General features: G+C 35.9%; 1 protein-coding gene across 1 annotated transcript in view; it reads right to left on the bottom strand.

Annotated features, from left to right (window-relative positions):
* The window catches only part of DMD (dystrophin), a 2307273-nt gene that overhangs the window by 1151544 nt on the left and 1130315 nt on the right, over positions 1-25414 (bottom strand). The window contains exon 44 of the mRNA XM_023515448.1: positions 24972-25119. Coding sequence (XP_023371216.1) covers positions 24972-25119 — 148 coding nt within the window. The remainder of the gene's footprint in view (positions 1-24971; positions 25120-25414) is intronic.

Below are 25414 nucleotides of genomic sequence, written 5' to 3'. Positions count from 1 at the left end.
GACAACACTTGTGGGAAAAATGAGGAGACGAGAAGACGAATATGGCTCATGGTCATTTCCTATACTTGGATCACAGGAAAGCATTATATTTTTTATAATTTATTTCTTAAAGGCTTTCCCAACTACCCCCTCATCTCCTCCCCCACACATAGGAGTTTGAATCACAGCTGACACAGCTAGAAAAACTTTCTTTGGGAAAAGCTGTACACAAGTTTGTTTTAAAGATACTTATGTATATAAAAAAGTTATTCCAGGGCAGAGCCCGTAGCTCAGTGGGTAGGGAGTTGGCCACATACACTGAGGCTGGCGGGTTCGAACCCGGCCTAGGCCATCTAAAACAATAATGACAACTGCAACAACAACAACAAAAATACCAGGTGTTGTGGCAGGTGCTTGCAGTCCCAGCTACTTGGGAGGCTGAGGAAAGAGAATTGCTTAAGCCCAAGAGTTTGAGATTGCTGTGAGCTGTGACACTGTGGCACTCTACCGAGGGTGACATAGTGAGACTCCGCCTCAAAGAAAAAAAAATTATTCCAGAATACTGTTCTTGGAAGGTCCATAAATGTATCTAAGTAAGTTTCAGCTATGAAAACAGAGGTATGAAGCTGATGGGGAAATTTCATCAGAATATGCTATCAATGAATTAAAGAGCCAATTGGTATAAAGCCTCTAAGAAACAAAGAAAACTTATTTATACACAGTGAAAGGCAACTGAAAAGTTTTTAAACCCCAACGTAAAATTTGAAGAAACTGACAACAGGATATTCTTTTTTCTTTTTTGAACTTTCAATCAAGAACAATAGAGTTCCTGGACAAAAGGTGTATGTGGCATAAACTGGGTGCACCAACATAGTTCACTCTAAATTGGCTACCAAATCTAAACACTTTTTAGGAGTGTTCCACAGTATTTGTAACCAATTGAAAAAATGTTATTTCTTGGACAATTGCAACATCAAAACAGGCCACAGATTATAATTACATGCCTGTCTGGTAATGACATAGTAAAATGTTTAACTTAGTGTCAAATGGCTGGCTCCATCAAAATGAAGATAAAGTAAAGCAAAAAATAGGCATAATATCCATATTACTTAAATGTGTGTAGCTATTACTAGTGGAGATTAATATTATTTATTATGTTTATAGGCCATGTATTTGACCTTTACTGTGAAATGCCTTTTCATATCCTCTTTATGTATTAGTATTATTAACCTCCAATGGTCATATATTTTGGAAATACTTTCTCTAAGTCCATCATTTATTTTTCAACTTGGTATATGGTTTCTTTTGCTGTATGTAAGCTTTAAACTGTCAGTTTTCTGCCAATTTTGTTTTATGTCTTTGTAGGTTTCTTGCCTTACTAAAATTCTCTCTCTCATCATAAGCTGATAATGTCATACCCCTTATCATTTATACAAATTTATATTTATACATAGTTCCTTAAGCTACTAGGAATTTATTTTTGTGTATGCTTAAAGGTACAGGTACGTGAATAGTTGCAAGACACCATTTATTAGATAAAATAGGTTCTTCACCTAGAACTGATGATACATATCATCAGATAAAATGCAGTCATCATCTTAGCTGATGTGTTCTCTATCTTACTTTCACGTTTCCCTAGACACTCAGTTTTAACCCACTCAGCCATTACTCTAGCCCTATGCTGGTACAGTATGGTTTTGATTACAATCACTTCAAAGTACAACGGCTGGAAGAGCAAGTACCGCCATTAATATGCCTTTCATCCATAAAGTTCTTAGCAATTTATCAATACACACATGTACATAATTTCCGTCTATATAAACTTAAAATCATATTATTATGTACTTTTGAATTATATTGATCCCAAACACATCAAAAGCATACTGATGAAGATTATATTAAATTCAAATGCAAAATACAAAATGTTCTCTACATGTTGGCTACCTTGTGTAAAATTCTGTAATGAGTATTTTGTAAATAAAGGTACATTTAGCTACCATTTCCCATTGTCATGTATTATGACTTTATGGGTGACCTTTGGGACATCCTTTACGTATAAAAAGGGAGAGAAGTAATGGAATCCCGTGGACTCCGATTGCTTAATAACCAAGTAGATGATAAGACGCTGGTGCAGAATAAATGCGGGCTGGGGCAGAAGAAAACATTTCAGTGAAAAGTTGAAGTTGCATATATGGCAACCACAGAAGGGTGTCATGTACTCCAGTGGATGTGCGGGTTTGGAAGCGAGACAAACCTGGGCTGGAGAGATATACGGAGGAGTTATCAAACTAAAGATGATGGTTAAGTCCACGCAAACTGATACTGTCACATAGGACAGAATAGAGCCCCAGAAAGAGCTCCAAAATCGCTTTGAAGGGGGAACTAGGTGCCGGCGTGGGTGCATAGCTTCCCAAGCAGAGTACTTCAAAGGTGATCATAGTGATTTTCAGCAATGAGGTAGGTATGTGCCACTTTTTCTAGGATGAGTTCCCAAACTTAATTGTCCAACCTTATATGTCATAGAGTACTACTTGCCCATAAAAAGGAATGAAATAATGTCATTTGTAGCGACTAGGATGGAACTGAGTATGAGCAACATGTCCTAAGTAAAGCAACTCAGGAATCAAAGAGAAAAAACCACCATCATATGTTCTAACTAACACGTGGGAGCCATGCAGCAGGTATATGTGGTCATAAAGGGGTATAAAGCATGTTTGAAACTAAGAAGGGGGAAGGCCAGCAATGGCTGAGTGTAATAAAAAAACGAACTTATTTGGTACCATGTTCACTACACGTATTCTGGGGCTGGACACACCGAAAGCCCTGACTTCATGATATAATTCATCCATACAATAAGAACACTTTTACTTCCTACTAGTTTTCAATAAAAATTATGTGAAAGGAAAAAAATAGGAATACAAGAATATTGCCCCAGATAGCCTAACACACTGAAGATAAAGTCGCAAACTGTGCTGTACACATCTCTTCATTGGGGTACAAAAGAGAAATAATGCTTCTATTTATATTTGCATTTCTGTTGGTTTTTTGCATATGTTTTCTGTGTTTATTTAAATATATGCAAATACAATTTATAAACAAATGTTCATTTTTGAGAAGGAATATGCTATGCTTTCAATTTTTTTCCAATGGAAAGCATGACCAAAATTTGTTTTTATCATTACCATTTTATGCCTGTACTCGTGCCACTCTCTTAATGCTTTTAAGGACCTGATGAGACCCTATATGGCCTTTGTGGTGGTTTGAATGGTAGCCTCCAAAAAGAAATATCCATAATCTAAAAATATGATCTTATTTTTTTTTCCATTTTATATAATTAAAAAAATTGTTCCTGTTAATTTTTTGGCAGATTAAGTGTACAAATGATTAGGTTACATTGTTTGCATCTCTTAGGTAAAGTGCAAGTTGTAGTTCAGCCCTTTACCCAGGAGGTGTGCCATGTACCCTGACCTTGTGCCCATTAGGTGAGAGCTTACCAAACACCCTCCCTCCTCTTCTTTTCCCCTCCCTCCTTCCCCTCCCCTGACTTGAATTTAACTGTGCTTTTCTTTCTCACACAAGAACATGATGGAAATTTGAAGGCCATTGCCTTAGAGACCAATGGGAGGAATTAGGAAAAGCAGCTGAGAAGAAGACAGTGCATGAAACAGGAGAAGCTATTGTTTTAAAAAGAAAGGGAAGGCTCCAGCCTTGCTTCTTTCTATGTAGTTGTGGGGAATATGAACACATAGCCTTGTACAGGGCCTGCTTCAAACGCTAGACCTGCCGGAATGGATTGGGGAGCATCTATGAGAGGATGTAGAAGGCAAAGCATGTGTAAAGTTGCCCAAAGGTCACTTATTATTCTTCACCTCCTGTTCCTTCCTTCAAAGTAAGTTCCTCTACTAGCCTATGGTCAGTGTTTATTCTGAACATTTGCCTGTGTCTTTAAAATTTCACATTTACTTTTGAAAGGATGCCATGAAATCATTAGGTTCTTTGTCAGATTTAAAATATTACATAACACATTTTTGGGATAAAAATGTACATTTCAGGCACAATTCCAGTCCTAAACAATAAAAAGTATTGTTCAGTATGGCATTTGGCCATGAATGCTGTCTTTTAGTTCAGTAATATAAAGAAAGAATAGGCTTATGACAACTTGGATAACACTTTCAAACTTCTACATTATTGCTCCAGATAACAAAGAAATTTCCCTTCGCTTCACAGTGGTTCTCCCTTTTGGGTGAGCTATGTCAAAATAGCCTTGGTCTTGCAGAAAGAAAACCAGGGTCCAAACATAGCCCCAACGCTTTCTAAGTTTCTGACTTTCACAAGCCGTTTCACTAAACTAACAATATAAATGATAAGTACATAAACAAATGTAAGGTGCTCATATTATATGTTCAAATGCATATACTATGACGAAAGAACCGATTATTCGATATTTAGTTCCTATCAGGTTTTGCAATGATTATAAATTCCCCATGTAATATGCATGTGCTGTTTAAGCTGTGTTCATTATTTCTTATACTACGTACAACATGTTCAATATTCAATCTATTGATCATATTGAAAGGAGAAAGGCTTGGATGAGCCATACACATATTTATGTGCTTTTAGAAAAATGGGACAGAAAACAAATAAGACAGATGACTTTGAATTTTAACCAACAAGTTGGAACCTGCCTTCCCATTTGAGTTGAAGTGCCAGCATTTTCTGTATTTATTATCTCTTGATAAGTAAGAGGAGCGCAAAGTTTCTCTCTTTTTTAAAAAAGAAACATTTTCCATGTAGAATCTAGGTGCATTTTCTGTTCATGTTTTCAGGAGCTTGAGGTGGTGGGAGAATATAGGTATCTTTGACTTCAGGAATAATTGGTTCTCTTAGACAAGCTGTGAAGTGCTAGGTATCGATAACTTGCAAATTTGTGTTTAAACGATTAAACATTTTCATTTCTTTTTGTGAAAATCAATAATTTATTTGTTACTTAATTCCTTGATAGAAGATACTTCATGATTTCCCATAAAACGTAGTTAGACTTTACATTTTATTTTTATTTTTAAATTTATGTAGAAGACTACTCCTTGACAAACACAAATTATGTATATTTATCATGTACAACATATTATTTTAAAATATGTATACATTATAGGATGGCTAACATGAGGTAATTAACATTGCATTACCTTCCATATTTACCATTTTTATTTTGTGGTAAAAAGACTTAAAACCTAGTCTCTTAGTAATTTTTAAGAATGCGACACATTGTTATCAATTATAGTGACTGTGTGGGACAATGTATCACTTGGACGTATTCTTGTATCTAATTAAAATTTTGAATCCTTTGACCAACATAGCTACTTTATATCTTTTGTCTAAATAGTGCTATTTAATTTTCACATGTACTCAATGCTAATATGAAACTTGTACATTAACAACAACGTGCTCAGAGTATAAATGTAAGTTTTTGAGAGAAAAACTCAAATTTAAGAAGAGGAGGGGAGTTAATGAGTTCCTACCTAGTGGGAACAATGGAACAATGTGGCGGTAAGGGGCACACTTCCTGGGTGCAGGACACAACTACAACTTGGACTTGACTTTACAAACACAAACAATGTAACTTAATTGTAAGAAACTTCGTATTAATCTGAAATTAAAAAAAGAAGTCAAGACGTTCAATGCTACCATGTCCTGAAAGCATGAGACTGTGTTTCCAATATATTTGTTAATATATAAAGAGTTGTGAAGATATGAAATATATCATTTGATGAATAACTCTGAGCTTTTCCAGTAAAATTAAAATGGATAAAAATAGGTAGTACACTGTAACTATATGCCTAAAACTCATGGAGACCAGTAGGATATTTATAAGGGTAATGGTAGTTATCTTCAGTATTAAAAATAATTATCCAAAAATTGAGAATGGAACCAAAGGAGGATTGCGTATGTTTCCAATTAACAGTAGAGTATTTTTTAACAAGTTCCCCATACCATACCCTCCTAACAGTTTTAATATTTCCGGAGAAATGCAACTCGGTTTGAATTACTATAATATTTATTATCCTCTTGGGCCCATATATTTTATAACTCCAAAAACTTACATGCTAATTAATAGAAAACTGATTAATACAAATAAATTCTTAATCCAGCATCAATTATAACCCCAAAGACTTGGAATATTAACCACTTTTGTATGTCATTTACCAATCTAATTCCAGAATACTTTTTACAAAATTCACTATATATTCGTTAACGTTCGTTTCTGGTATCCTCTTTTGAACTAATTTTGTCTTTCTACTGGCTCTCATATGATTGTGTTCAGTAAAATCCACCATGTACTCACTATGACTTACATGAAATTATGTTTCTTAGCAAAATTTCACTTTCAGAGTATGTGGTGGGATTACGAACTTCCTTCTTTGTACTTTTCTCTATGATCCACAATTTGTCCAGCTGACCTATATTTATACTCTGAAAAAATAAGCATTTAATTGAAAAAATACATAGTAAATGAAAATCTGTTTAGCTTTGTGTGGCCTTATCCATGCAAAATTCTAAACATCCTACAGAAGAATCTTAGGGCCTGAAGAGGAAAGAGTTTTGCAATTGGTAGTGTTTTCTTCTTCTTTTCCATCAGTAGCCAAGGGATGTACAATAAGGGAAAAAGTAAACTTTGGAAATACGAAACATGTATATGGATTGACCTGCGCTCATTGTGAATATGATGAGGAGGGCAAGTCAGGACAGTGAGAGTCAAGTTCATTACACTGTTTTCTCATACTATCAATGAAAGAGTAGCAAATATTCGCCAAAATTCAATAACTTCCACGGCCGAGACACATCCTATAATTTGAACATTGATTCCCTTTGAGAACCTTTCTCCTCAGGCACCGTCAAGACAGATATCAATAATTAGGAGTTCAGCGAGGGGTTGGACAACAAATTTCAACTTGTGTAAACTACCGGAGACTCTCCACGTTCACTTAAGCATTGACACTTGTGAGTACCCGCTGGTGGCCGAGCCTACTCCTTTCACTTGTTTTCCTCTTTGTAATGAATCAGTTTTCACTGAGCTCTGTGGGGTGCCTAGCCACTGGCAGAAGTGAGGATGTTCAGTCTGATGACTTACAGTTACAAACCACTAAATCATTCTAATGCTACACGTTCTATCCCCTTGTAAACTTTTGGGAAGGGGGGTGCCAACAGCTGCACATAAGCTGTACTTACGGTTCCCACCTAAAACTCATACTCCCTTATATCTAGTTCATATATTTTGCTGTTACCCTTGATGTTGAACTTCTTTTTCAAATGTAAAAGCCCAGGAGAGTTTGGAAGCAAAAGCCTGGGAAAGAAGCAGTCCCTACCTAGTCTTTTCTCCTCCCTACCCCGGCTTCTTTTTCTCACTAGTTTTTATAATGAGCATTATATTTTTATTCCCCTACAAAATGTACCAAAGATTTCTGATTATAAATATCCCTTGGGTTTTATTAAATAAGTCTGAAATCCTTTCTAAACGCAGCAAGTCGGAGTCCCCAAAGCAGCACTAACAGAATGCAAGCTACAGATGTTGATTTCAAATTTTCTAATGGCCACATTTAAAGAAGTCACGTTAAAAAATTAGGTCATTTTATTTTAATACATTTATTTAATCCAATATACAAAAAAATTGATCATTTTTACATGCAATAAATGATACAGCTTTCTTCCTTTTTCATTCTTACTAAGTCTTCAAAATCTGGCAAATGCATTATATGATAGCCCACCTCAGTTCATGGTAGCCACATCTCAGGAGCTCAGTATCCTATGCGGCTACTTTCTACTCAGTTAGACATTATATCTCTAAAGAGAGACATAATATTGGGATTCTTATGGTCAGGAAACTTTGGAAAGCACTTCTCTGTTTTGAGGGGACACTAGATTTCACCCCTTGAAAACATACCTCTCTCCCTACCAAAGCCTGCCTTAGTTCAGTGTTGATGGGATATGGTTATAAACATACAAGAACTTTAGGACTCTCACAAATGGGGTACAGTAGTAGTTCCCCTTTCTCTGTAGAGGATATATTACAAAATGCTCAGGTGATGCCTGGTTCCTATGGTAGGACCGAACTGTGTTTTTTTCCTATATATACCTATGAAAAAGTTTAATTATAAATTTGGCATAGTAAGCTAAACGAATACCTAATAAAAACAGAGCAATTATAACAATACAGTATATGATAAAAATTGTGTGAATGTGGTCTCCTTCGCTCTCAAAATATTATTTTACTGTATTTACCTAATTTAAGGATGGTGGTTGACCACAGGTCATTGAAACTGGGGCAAGAAAAACTGTAGATAAGGAGGGACTACAGTACTTTAAAGGGAGGCATGTCCCAAGAATTTTAAAAATATCATTCATGGTAAAATACTTTATTCCACTATTACACAGATGTACCACATCATTACAACCATCTGGGGTTTTCCTTTAAGGGTGGAATCATTTCTACGCAAATTTGAAAACCCCTTGAACCAGGAGACAGCAACCAGATGACCTCCTGGAAAGTTACTTAACTGTTTGGAGTTTGAATTTAAACAAAAAGTAGAATTTTTGTGTCATTGGTGTTTTTGAGAAGGATATCAAGAACTCTGTATTCTGTGAGTGACATGTTGATCATGCTAACACCATTGACATGAATGGTTGTCTAGGGAAAATCGTGAAGGCAACTTTCCAACTTCTACTATAATTCTACATGGTTACCATCCTCTTTATGGGCTGCCCCACCTCTTACCCTCTGGCATCTTGCCTGTGGTCCTTGTACTGTCAACAGTGATACAGACCAACTCATTCACTTATCTACTTCTTCAAGAGTTCTGTGCAATGAGAGGATTAGATTTCCAAGTTCCCATCAACTGAAAGGTACCCATCCCTGAGAATTGCTAAATGATTATTATGGTGTTTGCAGTTATAGTTTATGAAGGCTTATACTTCTCAGAGCAGAAAAACCAGGGATATTACTATGTAGAAGTCCCTTAATTCTTTTTTGAGAATTCTGTGGGAACCTATATTTGTTTTATTTCCCTGTCAGATCTCTATTGCACACAGTAGGTCCTAAGTATTTGTTTAATTTATATATTGAAAGAGGTGTTTAGCAAAATTCAACCTGCTAAGACTTCATGCTGGTAACCAGCATGTATGACCTTCTTGGCAGCAAGAGCTTAATATCTTATTTTGGGTAAGCTGAAAATGATATGCAAAATAATATTAGTTTCCTCCATATAGTTTAATTAGGGTAACACTATCTTTTTATCTAAGATTCTTGAGTACTTTTTGATTATGTCCATTTTGATCACATTCACTACTTTCTATTCCAGATCAAAACATACACCACATCTTCAAATGGATGCAGAAACAGAAATGAAGTATTTAAAAATTGTTGACATGCAGAATGTGTGAGAAGAAAATAAGTATAACAGGATCACACAAATCTGTCGAATATCTTCCTCTAATAATGACTTCAAATGGTACATTTTCAAGTATGTTACAGTATAGTTTGCCTTTAAAAGTTCTAACCAAAATTATAAGGTAAAAACCTTTTACAAGCTATACAACAAACCACAAATATTCTAACCAAACTTATCTTCAGACATCCAAATTTTGTCCCCACACTTCTTTCTGCTTAAGCACATTTTTTTTTTTTGAGACCAAGTTTCACTATGTCACCCTGGGTAGAGTGCTGTGGCGTCATAGCTCACAGCAACCTCCAACTCTTGGGCTTAAGTGACTCTCTTGCCTCAGCCTCCCACGTAGCTGGGACTACAGGTGCCCGCCACAACACCCAGCTATTTTTTTTATTGCCATTGTCATTTTTGTTTAGCTGGCCTGGGTCAGATTTTAACCTGCCAGCCTGGGTGTATGTAGCCAGCGCCCTACCCACTGAGCTACGGGTGCCACCTGCTTAAGCACTTTTAATCACTCTGACTGTTATTTATAAGCTAGAACAGACTTGTCTGTGTATTATATAATGTCCTTCAAAAAGTATTTTCAATTTACCTGTGCAGCCCACTTTATCACCCACTACCTGGAGGTCTGAGCTTCCAATGTCACTGTCACTTAAAGCTGTTTTCAATTCTCCTAACAGCCTACATTCTTGAGGCCAGTCACCTGGCCTTTGAACATATAAGTCTCACAGTCAAGTACATTCATTCTACTTTGTCTGGAGAACTTGCCCGATTATGGTGAAGACTTTTTGGCTTTCCTAGACTGAGGTCATCATACCCTCCTCTCTGTTCTCATTTGTTTAAGACAGTGGTAAAGACAGTTATTACAGAATGTGTGAAGGATTTGGTTTACGTAGTCATCTCTTTCTGCAGTAGACCGACTTCCTTCAGTGTTGGAAACGTGACCGAGTCCTTATTCCCTCTACTAGAAGCAGGTACCTGCCTCCCTGACTGCTGTAGGTTCGCTGCACTGGAAGCACTGTTTTGCTTCAGGTTGAAACTTTTGGTCTGACTCACTGTCCTGAAACTCAACAAAAATATGTTGAATAAGACAAGAAATGCTGATATCCACAGAACAACGATGTTAAGGGAAAACAGCTCTGCCTATCGGGAACCGTGTCCTGTGGAGGAGTTTTCTCGAGTATGTTCTGAAAGGGCTGCAACTATTAAATCCGTGGTTGTGACCTTCAAAGGTCATCTGCTCTCTGGGAACCAAGAGGTATTTTTAGAGAACAACAGACCTTGCTATCCACATTCAAAATGCCCATGTCCTCCATATATTATATCCTCTAGTTAAATTCTGCCCTCCTAGCAACCCTACTTTTATTCAAAACCAGAGAGAAGTAAAAGAGGGGGCTGTGCATTTTCTGTTCCCTCAGTAACCCATATCTTAGAGTAATACAGGATCCCCCAAATCTAGCAAACCTATATTGCAACAGGAGATTAATAAGAGGATAACAATAAAATTGAAGGTGACTCTTGCATTATAGTGTCTTACTGTGTTATGACCGCTGATATCATCAACAATACTAACCTCATCTCCAATAATAACAATAACTCCTTGACATGCCCTGGCTTTAATATACTCTGCATCAAATTATAGCCATAGCAATGCATATGTTTCATTTTGATCAACCTGATAGTTTTGATCAGGGTTATACTCATCGTTAAGTACCATTTTTATGTAGTCATCTACATAATATGGAAGATAATAAGATATTAATGGAAGAAGTTCCATTTTTATCCTGTATTATACTTAAGGCTTCTTAGGAACACCTCGTCCTGAAGAGACTGGCTCAACATTTCCAACTTTTAGCTTTTATGTTCAGAAAGCCACATGGTGTTTGAATCTCAGAGGCTTCATTTATTAGCTTTATGATTTTGGAAAGGGCATTTGACCTTTCTGAGATTTTATAAGAGTTATAAGGATACCTTTTCTACTAATCCTTCTGGGATTTTTGAAAAATCACATGATGTAACATTCCTGGTAATTTTTAAAACAGCACACAAACATGAGGTGCTAAACCAACCTTAAGGCTACCACAATGAGATCAACTTTGTATCTTTCTGTGCATTTTTTTTAAACATTGATTTGACACTACCTTCTCAAGTTATCCATTTTCTGAACTGGCTTCTTAATTCCACTAAACCCAAATGCTTCTTTATACTCACCATATTATGACCTTGTGACACTCAATCAGAAATAACCCAACACAGACACCATACACTAACACATACACAACTCAGACAAAAATTCTATAAAACCTCTTATGTGCAATGAATCCTGCCTGACATTTTCTATTTTGTTTCACAAAAAACCAAATGCTGGTAGTGATGCGCACAAGCTTTAAAAATAAAGTAAACCAAAACAAAACCATCATAAACAGAAATGATGCCCCCCACATTCTTATTTGCTATGCTACTTCTTTGCATGCATTCATAATCTCACCAAGATCACCTCTCACCACGCCTTTATCACACCACAATTTTCTCTGCCACCATCCCTTTTCAGTTGTTCTGTTTTCCTGGGTTTGCACTTCTCTCACTGATTTCCCTATTATCCAGTCTGTGAGGCTTTTTCAATCTTCACAGACTTACTAGATAGTTGTTCTTGTTTTGTCCTTTCTCCAACTCACTTGATGTACCTACCTCTATTATACCTATTGTATTAGGGGTTATTTTCATCGCTTAAATGTCTAGCTACTGATGATACCACTTGTATGTTTCCATGGTTTTTGTCCATCAACTTCAGGCAACCTTGGATTCCTTGTGAGTTGATTGAGACTATGTACATTCTGATATCCTGAACATCCAGCACAGGATCTGACACATAGCAGCTCCAAAGTAAAAGTTCACTGAATAAATGTATTAGTTTTAAAAGTTAAGAGAAAAATAGGGAAGTATTAGAGCTAAATGGTCAAAGTACAACTTAGTGGCAGTTAGTAGGTTGGCTAAGACACAGTAATGTTATGGGCGGATCAGTGCAACAACTGGCATAAGCCCCTAACCCTTGTGCCTTGTGGTAGTGGGTAGTATCATTTCTATGGCTTGAATGTTTGTACCATCCAAAACTCATGTTGAAATTTAACTGCCATTGTAACAGTATTAAAAGGTGAGACCTTTAAGAGGTGATTAGGTCACAAGGGCCCTACCCTCATGGGTGGAATTACAGTTGTCATAAATGGTGAGCTCAAGCCTCTTGGGCTTTCTCTCATCTTTCCTCACGTGATGACACAACCAGACAGCCCTCGCCAGATACTGTCACCTGGCTACTGGACTTCCCAGCCACCAGGAATGGGAGCCAATAAATTTCTGTTGATTACAAACAACCTAGTCTTAAGTATTTTGTTGGAGTAGCACAAAACCGATTGACAGTCACCTACTTCTCTTTTCTGATCACAATGATATTAACAAACTTTCTGTTTGCCATGATGCCCCAAGGAAACTATGAAGCATTTCAAAGTTCAGCCTCCTTTCAGTGAATTTATCTTGGGTGGTATATACTAGTTGAATTGCCCTATACACTCTTCTAAGTATAGTGCTGTTTATGGAATTAAATTTGAAAATTCCTATGAACTATGAATTGGATGACTTTGTTCATTATTGCGTCCATCTTAAACAAATTTCCATAATCCTCCATTAAACCATGCTGCACAGTTTATTATTTTCTAACAATTGACTTGTTTAAAATTAAGGTTATTTCAGGGACCCATTAGTGTTTAAAAGAACATCTATTGTCCTTTTTTAAACACACACAATACTCATATATTATAAAAAACAAATAGAAGTCCAAGGATAAAATGTTTGAAATACATGTTATTTAAAATTAGCAGTCAAATTGGATTTTCAAATAAATCCATGTTAACTAGGATTTACAATGCAACATAAGCCAGTACTATTAGTTGTAAAGCCAGGATTTGGAGAACTACACTGGCACATTAAATTTATTCATTTTCACAGCCTGTAGACATTTTAATGTCTGAGTAGCAATAAGAACAAATTACCTAAAAACTTTTAATAGTGTATAATAAATTAAGACTGAATGGTAATGCAAAAGTGGGTACAACAGGACAAAATTATGAATCTCATATAATGATCCAACAACACTTAAAGTGTGAAAACAACATTGGTATTCAGAGATATATGACCACAGTTGATCCTAATTGTTTTTCTGTTGTCAAATAGAAATTGCACATCAATCTCCAAGTATTACGAACTGTTCATTACATGCAAATGGTGATGTTCTGCAGGCTCTTCAAGGGGACTCAACCTTCTTAACAAAAGGGATGAGGCTAGAAAAGGAGTTTCACAGATGACTATGACTATGACTATGACCCATTAGAGATCTTCATTTATAAGGAACGAAAACTGTCCCAGCCAAGAAAAGGATTCATGATGAGGAAACAGAGACACTTACAGGATTGAAGAAAGAAGCAAATAATCAGATTGGAAATAGGACATCAGCAGATCCTAATAGCAGGAGTATTTTTTTTTTGTTTTGATTAGACGTTCCCGTTAGAATGGATAGACCTCATGGTTATTGCTCACCTCAAAATTAAATGTTCTCAATACAAAGAAACAAGCATCTGAGGTGATAGTACCAATTACCCTGATTTGATCATTATACAATATGTATGTATTGAGATTTCACACAGTGTCCTATAAACATGTATATATGTTATATATCAATAAATGTAAATAAAATTTATTAGTAAAAGTAAGAAAAGCCTCCAGAAAAAATACAATCAGTTTAGTTTAGGATCTATGCTGAGGACAACAGGGATGGTAAGAGAAAGGCTCTGGCTGGATAAACCTAGAAACTCTCTTGGACAGAATACTTGATTTATTGTCCCGCTAATACTTAGCACATCCCCAACGGGAACTTGTAGTACTGTCAGTGGAAAGAACAGTTGCTATACACTTTTCATAATGAATAAGTTCACCACATACTATGTAAGTGATTTGACAACCATTAAAACATTTTAATCAAACCTCTCTATTACTGCATGGAATTAAAAAATGACTTAAATAGCAGGTCTATTTTGTTTCCTATATATTCGTTTTTTGCTACTGTGACTTTCCATTTTTTTATGAGTATGTGTCAAGACCATTTTACAAAGAATGATTAAAAAGAGCAAAAAGGGCATGTGCACCTTTATTGTAATTGTTTATTACTCTATCTTCTAAAGCAGGAGTTGAACATATCTGTAAAAAACAACATGTGTAATACTTTAGGCTTTGCATATCATGTGGCCTCATGGCACGCTTAACCCTTGTCTTTGTAGCAATGACATAGCCATAGAAAATAAATAGATTTGGTTGGGTTCCAATAAAACTTTATTTATAAAAACAGGTAGCTGGCAGTATTTGACTTTGTAAGCTTGAGCTTTTAAATAATTTGATATTCATAGGATCAACAATATTAAGTGTACTATATATTGTATTAGAATTCATTTCATTGCAAGTTCTGAGGGGAATGTTATAGATGAAATATTTACTCATAATAATAACCAGCTCAATATACCACATGAAATCCTAGATTCAATGGTGGCATGCAAATCTATTATTTTCATTTCTTTGAAATATTCCTCAATATGAATTTAAGTAAAATGAAAGGCTGACCCTAAAACAAGAAAGAAATTAAAATTTGAAGAAATATAAAGTTATGAACTAAAGTTACCTATTGACAAATAAAAGGGAATAGTGAACTCACAAAACCTCAGGGGGAAAAATGCCACCATGTAAATATGCATTCATATTAGATGTATCTATTCTTTCCCTGATACACATGTCTTTAATTTTTTTCATTTTTATTAGTTTTGTTCAGAATGCCTTGATATAAATTCACTTCCAACAAAGTTCTGCCGATTATAGCCTCCAAAAAAAAAATAATTTTAAAATTTGTTCACTCTGATTTTTGCAAACAATCTCAGCTTCTGCTTTCTATGTCTAATTCGGTAGGAAGATTTACCAGTATTATGACTACATACTTGCTTTTCAACATGATGAATAGTTTCATCTGGAATCAACTCATCTGCAAATAGGCCCCTTGTACTATCATTTGTCAATTTTATCATTGTTGAAAATTTACGACTTGTCAGAACATCTTCTCACTCTCATTGTGTGACTCGTTCATAGGTAGCACTTTCCTTATGCTTCCTTTCACAATATTGCTTTTTCCTGGTTCTCAAAATCATATTTTTCCCACTGAGACTGAAAACCCCACAAGTATGATGGAAGAGTATAAAGGAGGGTGAGGGGACACAAAAAGTAGCTATAAAAAAAACTCACATCATTTGTCCCAGGGTAGGGTCAGAATTTCCTGCAGTTTACATACTTCCCAGTACTTCTATCTGTGCTTTAATATATTAAATTTACGAAGGCATGAGCTCGTTAAGAGAAATGTGATTGTCCTAACCCATTTACATTGTATAAAGGAATACCTGAGACAGGGCAGTTTCTAAAGATAATAGGTTTACTGGCTTTTAGTTTTGTAACTTGTACAAGAAGCATGGTGGCAACATTTGCTTCTGCTGAGGGCCCCAGTCTATTTCTACTTATGGCAGCAGGCAAGGGGAAGTTGGCATATGCAGAGATCTCATAAGCTAGGGAGAGAGGAGGCACAACCAGCTCTCTCAGGACCTAATAGGGTGAGAACTCAGTCATTACTATGAGGCTGTGAGGATGACATCAAGTCATTCAGAAGGCATCTTCCTTTATGAACCAGACATCAACCATTAGGTCATACCTCTAACATTAGGGATCAAGTTTCAACATGACATTTGGAGGGGTCAAATAAACCCAAATATAGCAGAGATTCTTCATCACCCTGTATTGCCAGCAACAAGCAGTGTCTGCCTGGTACACAGTAGGCTCATGCTGAATATAGATTCTGGTATTTAACATATACACAGAGAATGGTAAGAGAATGGTGCCACCATATTGTTTTTTTGTTTCCTTTTTCTTTTTCCATATTGTTGCTTATCAAAAAATAGAAGAAGTGGAGGCAGATCGATGTAAGAGAGAATGCTTTGGCTATGAGCTGGGCTAAGAATGGCAAGAAGGACAAATTTGGGGATAATTTACCTCAGGTAATACAACAAAATTAACATCATTTTATTTATTCATTTTAATGCATATTATATGTTCAATACATGAAGAAAATTGTTCTATGAACTGAGGTATATTTAACAAGAAAGACAAGCTCCTTAAGAGGTTTCCATGCTAGTGGAAAAGAGAAATAAGAAATATAAAAACACATATTACAATTTCAGCAATTGGCCATGTTATGGAGGAAGTCAAACTGACTAATTTGGAGAGAAATCAACAATCCTGTATGCATGTGTTTGTGTGCGCGCGCGTGTGTGTATGTGTTCTCTTGAAGATGAGGATATTACAAAAGGCATGCCTGGGAAGGTAAAATTAGGGCATGAGTGTATACGTATGTATAAAGAGCAGTGTACAAAAATACTGAGGACTTTGGTTCCTGGAATATAGGAACTAACAATAGTGTTAAACCCTCAGGCAAAGCAAAGAGCAAGTTTAAAGACAGAAACAAGGATTAGAAAGAATAGTAAGAGGTAGCTGAGATGAAAATAACAATAGGATCAGTGTGGCTAGAACATGCTCCTTGCTGAGTATTGTTATTTTATGAAAATTACTTATATTAATAGTGATCTTGTATTTCACTAAATAACAACTTCTGCGGCTCACTGCTTTGATGTTGATATGAGCAGTTTCTTTCTTTCTTTCTTTCTTCTTCTTTTTTTTTTTTTTTTTAACGATTTGGGATCTGCAATTAGCATGCTTCCCTGTGTTTGTGGACTCTTACTCTCTTGACAATTTCACGCTCTAAGAATGGGGGTCCCTTAGGGAGGAGACGTTTTTCATGCATCTTAAGCAGTTCTTTACTGCTATGGTTATTACAGTAAGTTATCGTTTTTGCTCTTGCTTCTTTCCGATAATGTATAACAATCTGTCAACTTCTTAAACATGCCAGGCTGGACAACACAACTATAAAAACTAGCCATTGAAATTATCCAATTATTTTAATATATTTATTTCTGAAAAACGCATTTGATGGGCAAGGATTTAGAGCCCCTCTCTGAATCTCTGCACTGTGCCAAACTCCCAATAAATCTGTTATTTACTACTTCTGAAAAGACGCATGGGAGCCAAGAATTGTACAGGGGCTTCTAAGCAGCAATAAAATGCTAACAATATTTACGTAAGAATGAAGTACCCGACTGTTTAACTGTATTAAGAGAGTGAACTCTCATGCCACTATCTGCTAATAATATTGAAAAGCTCATTTTAAAATGTATTTCCGTACTTATACGTTGCTGTAACCCCAAAGCAAGTAACTAGAGACAAATTCTCTCAGCAGTAAATTTTCCTGCTGATTCCCTTATGTTACTGTATGTCCTCTAGTTACAGAAGCCAGGAGAGCTTTGTGATCACAAAACAAAATCTTATGAAATTTTATTACTTCTGGGGAAATATAAAGGGCAAGCAATGGTATGAATTATTCTTAACATTAGGGTCCCAGTGAAGGACAACAGATGGTAGAAATATTTACTCAAGTGATTTTTCCATCAAAGTTTCTATCAGCATTTGAATTTCAGCAGTGGGGCTGTCAAGAAGCCGTCAAACTTACTAGCCAGCTGGTGAAATCACCATTGTAAAAACTGCCTATAGAGTGTAAATGTCTTAACACAATAATTAAGTAAATGAGATGAGGTATATATTAACCCGTGTGATGTAAACGCTCCTAATTCTATATGAAATCAGCACATTGTACCCCATAAATACATTAATGTATATGTGATCTATGTGTTCATGATTTAACAACAACAACAAAAAAACTACCTGTATAAAAAATACACTTGTATCTGATTTGTACTTTTACATCGTACACTTTTTCCTAGATTGACTTTGAGTCAATCTCTATTATATAAAGTCACTTATCTCCCATGGAGTTCTTTGAGTGAGTAGCTTACCAATGAGGTATTAAGGTGAATCCTAATAAAAATACAAAAACTCCTTCTGCATAGCAGGTACTGCCAGGAACCTATGCACATCTATTCACTGCTCATCATTTTCATACAAGCCAATGACCTTTCCATGGCAGCCTCCACTACATCAGAGCTTTCTGGGCTGCAAACACAGAGCAGAGTGAGAAGAATGAAAAACCTGAGCATTTGCACTAAGAGTAAGAGAGCCTTTTCACAGACTCACTTGTCTCCAACTTTCGGGTAGGAATCATCACAACTCCGTTGTGCTCTGTAAATGTAAGCCCTCCAGGACTGGGTCCTTCCCAATGTACTTTGGAATTGTCTTCATGCACCTATATTCAAGGTAAGGCCGAGCTGAAGAGCAGCTAAACTTGTCATTAACACTTTTCTTTTTGCCTTCTGTTTTCGACTTCAAAGCACCAATGCTTTCTCTCTCTCCCTTTTGTCCCCTGTCTGTGAAATTACAAAGGATCCTCAAACTTCAACTATACAGTTTATATGTAAATTTCTATTCTTCATGCACATTTCAAATTTGAGAAAAAAGAGTGTATTTTGCTTGACTAGAACATAACTCTAAATTAGAAGGTTTTTTTTTTTTTTGAGACAGAGTCTCACTATGTGGCCCTGGGTAGGGTGCTGTGGCATCCAAGCTCACAGCAACCACAAACTCTTGGGCTAATATGAGTCTCTTGCCTCAGCCTCCCATGTAGCTGGGAGTACAGGTGCCTACCAATGTCTGGCTATTTTTGTTGTTGTTGCAGTTGTCATTATTGTTTAGCTGGCCTGGGCTGGGTTTGAACCCACCGGCCTTGGTGCATGTGGCCCATGCCATAACCACTATGCTACGGGTGCCGAGCCATAAATTAGAAGATTTTTTTCCTTTTTTTAATATTGGATGGCAGGATCATACGAACATGTGTAATCCATGTTGATGTCAGTATCCTCAATCACAATGAAGTAAGATTTATTACCTTTTCACAAAATAAGCAGTTGCTGATTGAATTTATTTACAGAAACATATATAAATATATTGCACATCAACCATATAAGTTATGGAGCAGTGAAACAGAATAACGTTGCAAGATCTACCAGAAAACTAATTAACATTAACAAGACTATATTTAGCCCAGAAACAGCAGTTAATTCACGTCAAAATAACACACTGCTGTTTCACTGCCTATGTTTGCTTAACATTTGCTGATTTAAAGCCTAAAAGAGATGTATCTAAACAATCCCACTACTGTTTATTTCTTAAGGTTGACTTTAAATGGAATTTCTTAAGATATCAGGACCTCATGTTTGCTCATGACAACATCTTTACAAAGTACTGTTAATTTTTAATATGGTTCAGTCAGCAGCATTATCCCATAAAACAAACAGGCTCCATTTCCATTAATCAGAAGACTATTCAGCTCCTTTAAGTACTTAATCTAATAGTGATTTTTTTTTTTTTTTTTAGAGACAGAGTCTCATTTGCACTGTGGCATCACAGCTCACAGTAACCTTCAGCTTTTGGGCTTAGGCAATTCTCCTGCCTCAGCCTCCCAAGTAGCTGGGACTACAGGTGCCCCCCACAACGCCTGCCTATTTTTTGTTGCAGTTTGGCCAGGGCTGGGTTCAAACCTGCCACCCTCGGTATATGGGGCCGGTGCCCTACCCACTGAGTCACAGGCACTGCCCCATCTAATGGTGATTTTTTTTGTGTTTCTCTTAGCAATTGCAAAAATTTTCAACCCCATTCAATAATGGCTCATGCTTTAAAACAATTCTCTCTAGCCTAGAACAACACACTAGGCCTAAATATTAGGCCACTTCACGATGTCTACTTTCCTGTTTTACTTTAAGTACTTGATGGCAAACAAATTCACTCTGTCACTATATGACTTCATGTTATTTATACAGACTTCCTTTCAAGCATTCAGCTTTACTTTTGAAATCTTCCATTAACATTTCATATTGTTAGTTAAGAAAATAAGTAGGCAGAAGTGTCAGCTATTGAAAGCAGATGTGTTTGGCCCAATTGTAAGTTTTCTCGATTCCTAATCCAAAAGCGATGCTTTGAAAACATATCATGTTACATAAGGTTTAATGAAATTTCCAGGTTGGTCATTCAGAATTTCAGATGTTTAAAGACAATGATTGGGTAAAGAAATTTTAGTTTTTATAGATATGGGCCAAATGCTTATGAAGAGTGATTAGTTATAATAAGGCCTTACATTTCATGAGTAACTATTTTGTGGAAAATGCCATTCTAAGTGTTTTATATACTTCTCATTTAAATTTCCATTTTACGGAGAGGAGAGCAGAGACTTGAACAAAAGTACAGACGTTTTTTCATGAAATTCTGTAGCTATTAAGCTAAAGGAGCTGTGATTTGAACCCAAGCTTTCTGAACACAGCATCTAATGTCTTAACCATTCTTCTAAACTTCTATTAATGCTTAATGGGGCTTGTCAATACTTTGGTGGATATAAAACCTTGTATATGTACTCAGTTACTGCTTGTTCAATGATTGAACTCAGAAATGAAGAGACCATTGAATGAATTTACTAACAAATCAATTTTTAGCCATGCATAACACGATTGATATTTTATTGGTTAAAAAAGTGGTATTTTCGAAGTGGTCCCTTAGGGTGGCGTGGCATTTTGCTTGGGAGTATCTGGAAAGACTATTAATTTATATGCTTCATTTCATTGTGCACTTGCAACAAACTAAGTGACTTTCACGGAACCAGACCAAGTTCTGTCTTCTCAAATAATTTCATAGCAAACATTTCAACTCCTCTCATATTCATTATTAGTCAAATAATGATACCGGTCAAGGTAGCTGAAATTACCAAACCTTGCATGTGTGTTAACGATGTGGGTGTCTTACAGTATTTTACTGGATGCTTTTTCAGAAATTTACCCAGCATGGAAAGCTAACTTTAGGCATTTTACACAGGTACATGTGCACATAGGTGTATATGCATGCATGTGTACACATGTTCATGTGCATGATTTTGAACCTACCTTTTAGCAAGAAAGCCATCTCTTAACTGGATTACTTACAGGATTAACTTACAGGATTTGTGATATAATTCACAGTTCCTTAGCTGGAAGAACTTTTTCTTGGACATCTAGACTCCTTTTCCTAATTTCACGTATAGATGGGGAAATAGACTAAAGAAAAGTCTTTTAAAAATTTTTAATTAAGGGAAAAATTTTTATAAAATGTTCATCAATTTTAATTAAACCACACTATCAAGAAGTGAGGGCTATTAGAAATTCTCTAGATATTTAAAACTATACATTTTCAAGATTATTAACAGTAGCGTATGAGAAGATCAAAGGACATCAAAATCACTTGTTTTGGAATTCTGCTTCTTGCCAAGTTGGAGTAAGAAAGACAAGACATAGCCTTCCTAAAAGAATTTAATAAAAAAAAACATATAAAATATACGATGCATTAATCGGGCATCAGGCATTGAATGACAGTGATCCCTGAGAGATGGGAAACAAATGAAATGATCCCTACAATTGCTCCAGTTTATTATTGAAAGGAAGTTCCAGCCTCACACAGAGGAAGAGGAAACTCTCACAAAGCCAGGAGGCCTCCTTGAATTAAGGGGATGCAACTGAAATTTGGAGCAGGCCAAGGTGACTAGGAACACAGGGCAGGATATCAGAGAGGAGACAGAGTCAGAGGGAATCTTGGAGACCTGCACAGTGCTCCCTTCTGGTCTCAAATTGAGTCCTGATCAGCTCGTATATGCGAGGAAAATACTCAGAGCTGCATAGAAAGAAAAACCCACACAAAAGAATTGAAAGAAACAATTACCAGAGCTCATATATAGCTGGGAATGGTACCTATTCCCACAAGCGATGGTGGAAAACCTCATTATTTAAAGAAACAGAGAGAGTACCCAGAAGGCTTTTGTTTTAGCAGTGGGACAAAATCAAGCCTAGACATATGCTGCTCTGGACAAAAGTAACAAAATAGAAAAGGGTGACTCCCCAAGCATAATTTTTGTGCACGTAAATTAACCACAATGAGTACAAAGTTTAAGAGTATTTGAGTATAAAAATATCAAGCAGTCAACAAGTTAAAATTCACACTATCTGGCATCAAAAATTACTAGTCATCCAAAGGAGTTAAATAACACCCTTAATGAGGAGAAAAATGAATCAATTATAATTGACCCAGAATAGACACAGATGATAGAATTAGTGGACAAGGATATAATAGCTATTATAACTTTTATCCCATGTCAAAAAAGAAAGAAGGGGAAAAGTTGAACACCTCGAGTAGACAAACAGAAGAAATAAAAAGACCCAAATCACACTTCTAAAACATGAAAATAGCCAATGTTAAAAATCTAGATGAGATGGGAATAACCACAGATTAGAAATTGAAAAATGTGACATCAGTTAATTTGACAGTAGGAATTATATAAAACAAATTACAGAGGAAAAAATGCTGAAAATAAATGAATATAACATTAGTGAGTGGTGGGGTAGTTTTCACTAGCCTAATATAGGTAAAATTGGAGTCCCATTGTTGCTAAAAGATAATGGCTAAAATACTTCTAAATGTGATGAACATGTGAAATCAACAGATCCAGGAAGCTTAACTGTTCTTTCTCAAGAACAAGAAACATGAATAAAAGTATACCAAGGCACATCCAAAACAATCAGTTGATCGTAAAAGCCCTTCCTACTAAACCTATGCTAATTTCTATCTCAGAGCTTCCTGCTTCCCAAGAAACCTGACTGGAAAAACAAGTATCCTCTGGGGAACAGGCAAAGGCGCTAGACACACACTTCTATGCTGTTTGATTTTTTTCACAATGAGTATATGTTAACTTTATAATAAAAATACAGACTAATAATATATAAGTATGTTGGATAACTTTCTAAATAGCAAGATGCTTATATATTTCCCCCAAACTCCTTATATGAATCTAACATATTTCTGTCTTTCAGGCAGAGACCTCATTATATTGCATTAGCTCCAAATTTACTTTAGTACTATTAAAAATGTATCTTACATATGACAGTAGCTGCAACATCCGTGAATTTCCTTTGTATCCCCAAATCAGTGCTATTGTGTATACAAGCTTGACTGATATACATACAATTATACAAGATTTTTTATTAATAATAGCTGTGTATAGTAAAGCAATTATGGAGTACAATGTGCTGGTTTTATATACAATTTGAAATACTTTCATCAAACTGCTTTTTTTAGAGACAGAGTCTCACTTTGTTGCCCTTGGTAGAGTGCTGTGATGTCATAACTCACAGCAACCTCCAGCTGTTGGGCTTAGGCAATTTTCTTGCCTCAGCCTCCCAAGTACCTGGGACTATAGGTGCCTGCCACAACAACTTGCTATTTTTTGTTGCAGTTTGGCCGGGGCCAGGTTTGAACCCACCATCCTCATTATAGGGGGCCCTACTCACTGAGCCACAGGTGCCGCCCAACACAAGGTTCTTAAAGTATTTATCTTCTATATTTAAATAGCTTGTCATCTACCTAGGTGTTCAAATGCTTAATTTCCTAATATCAAAAGGCACATTTGCTACGCAAACATATTTGAGAACAGAAAATGGTAAAGTTGAATATGATACTGCTTATATGACCCCAGCATTTCAAAATGTCTGAACTATTTCAGAAACTTCTATTTTCTTTGCCTTCATCTGTCTTAATCTGTACTTTCTGACATTAAAAATTGGCCACATGTCAAATCTATCATACTTGATTGAGAATTGCAACATGAACAATGGGAGCTTTAAAGTTGCCACTATAATTAGACCTTGGTGTAATACAGTATTTCTTATACCTAAACTATTTATTTTACCAACTTAAAATTATATACACCACAATCTAATTGATCTTGATCCGCATATTCAAAGACACGATTTCCATGATACACTGGTTATAATCCATATGTTGCATCTCCATTAACATAAACCATAAAAAAGTCAATAAGTATCACCCATTAAATCTGCATTGTTTCGGCCTCCAGACCATCTCATAAAGCTTTTTGTCAATCGAATATACAGAAATATTGCTGCATCACCACAAATTGTCTTTAGGGAAACAGAACTGTAATTATATCATGATGGATATTTCTAGTAACTATATTATTGCTAAGTATACTACAAGTTCTCCTTCTGGACAGGTTCCAACAAAAGGCAAAAATAAACACTGCCCCAAAGCCACAATACAGCCCTGTTAGTAGGTAAGCTGCTTCCCTGTATCAGAGATTCAATTACACGCCACAGTTGATCAGAGAAACCAGTTAAGTATAGGCAAACTCCCTCATCCTCATAGGTCGAGTCCACAGCAGTCTCCTAATGTTAACATTAGGACGGTTTTCTATTTTGTGTGATAATGACAACACAAGTCCCGAATGGTCAGTTTCCACCAGTCTTAACAACCTGAACTTAAAGAAGAAAGCATTCCTGCTGTGGTGAAGATAAAGCTAATTGGGAATAAACAAATCTCAAAACTTACCTTGAGATACCATTTGTACTTAGCGTGTTCCCAATTCTCAGGAATTTGCGTCTTTTTCAGAAACTGTTCAGCTTCTGTTAGCCATTGATTAAATATCTTCATATCATAATGAAAACGTCGCCATTTTTCAACAGATCTGTCAAATCGCCTACAGGTAAAAAATATGGATCAAGAAAAGTAAATGGATTGTACAGAACCAATTATGTGAACATACTATATATTTTGTCTTGCACTGATAAAGATACTATTCTGATAGTTTCTCAGATTTGTAGATTTCAGTTTCAAATAACCAAAATAAAATTAATACTGAATGGAAAAGATGATTTAAAATTAAAGGCCGTACTTTTCCCCTTTAAAATTGAATATATTTCTTGATTGTAATAAAGATAACTGTTGTGGAGTATTAGTATTTTATTCCCTAAGACCTTATTTAAGTTTGTAAA

The sequence above is a fragment of the Otolemur garnettii genome, unplaced genomic scaffold (genome assembly GCF_000181295.1).
Source record: "Otolemur garnettii isolate 467f Iridium unplaced genomic scaffold, OtoGar3 scaffold00072, whole genome shotgun sequence".
NCBI lineage: Eukaryota > Metazoa > Chordata > Mammalia > Primates > Galagidae > Otolemur > Otolemur garnettii.
This window is presented reverse-complemented; position numbering and strand designations above follow the sequence as displayed.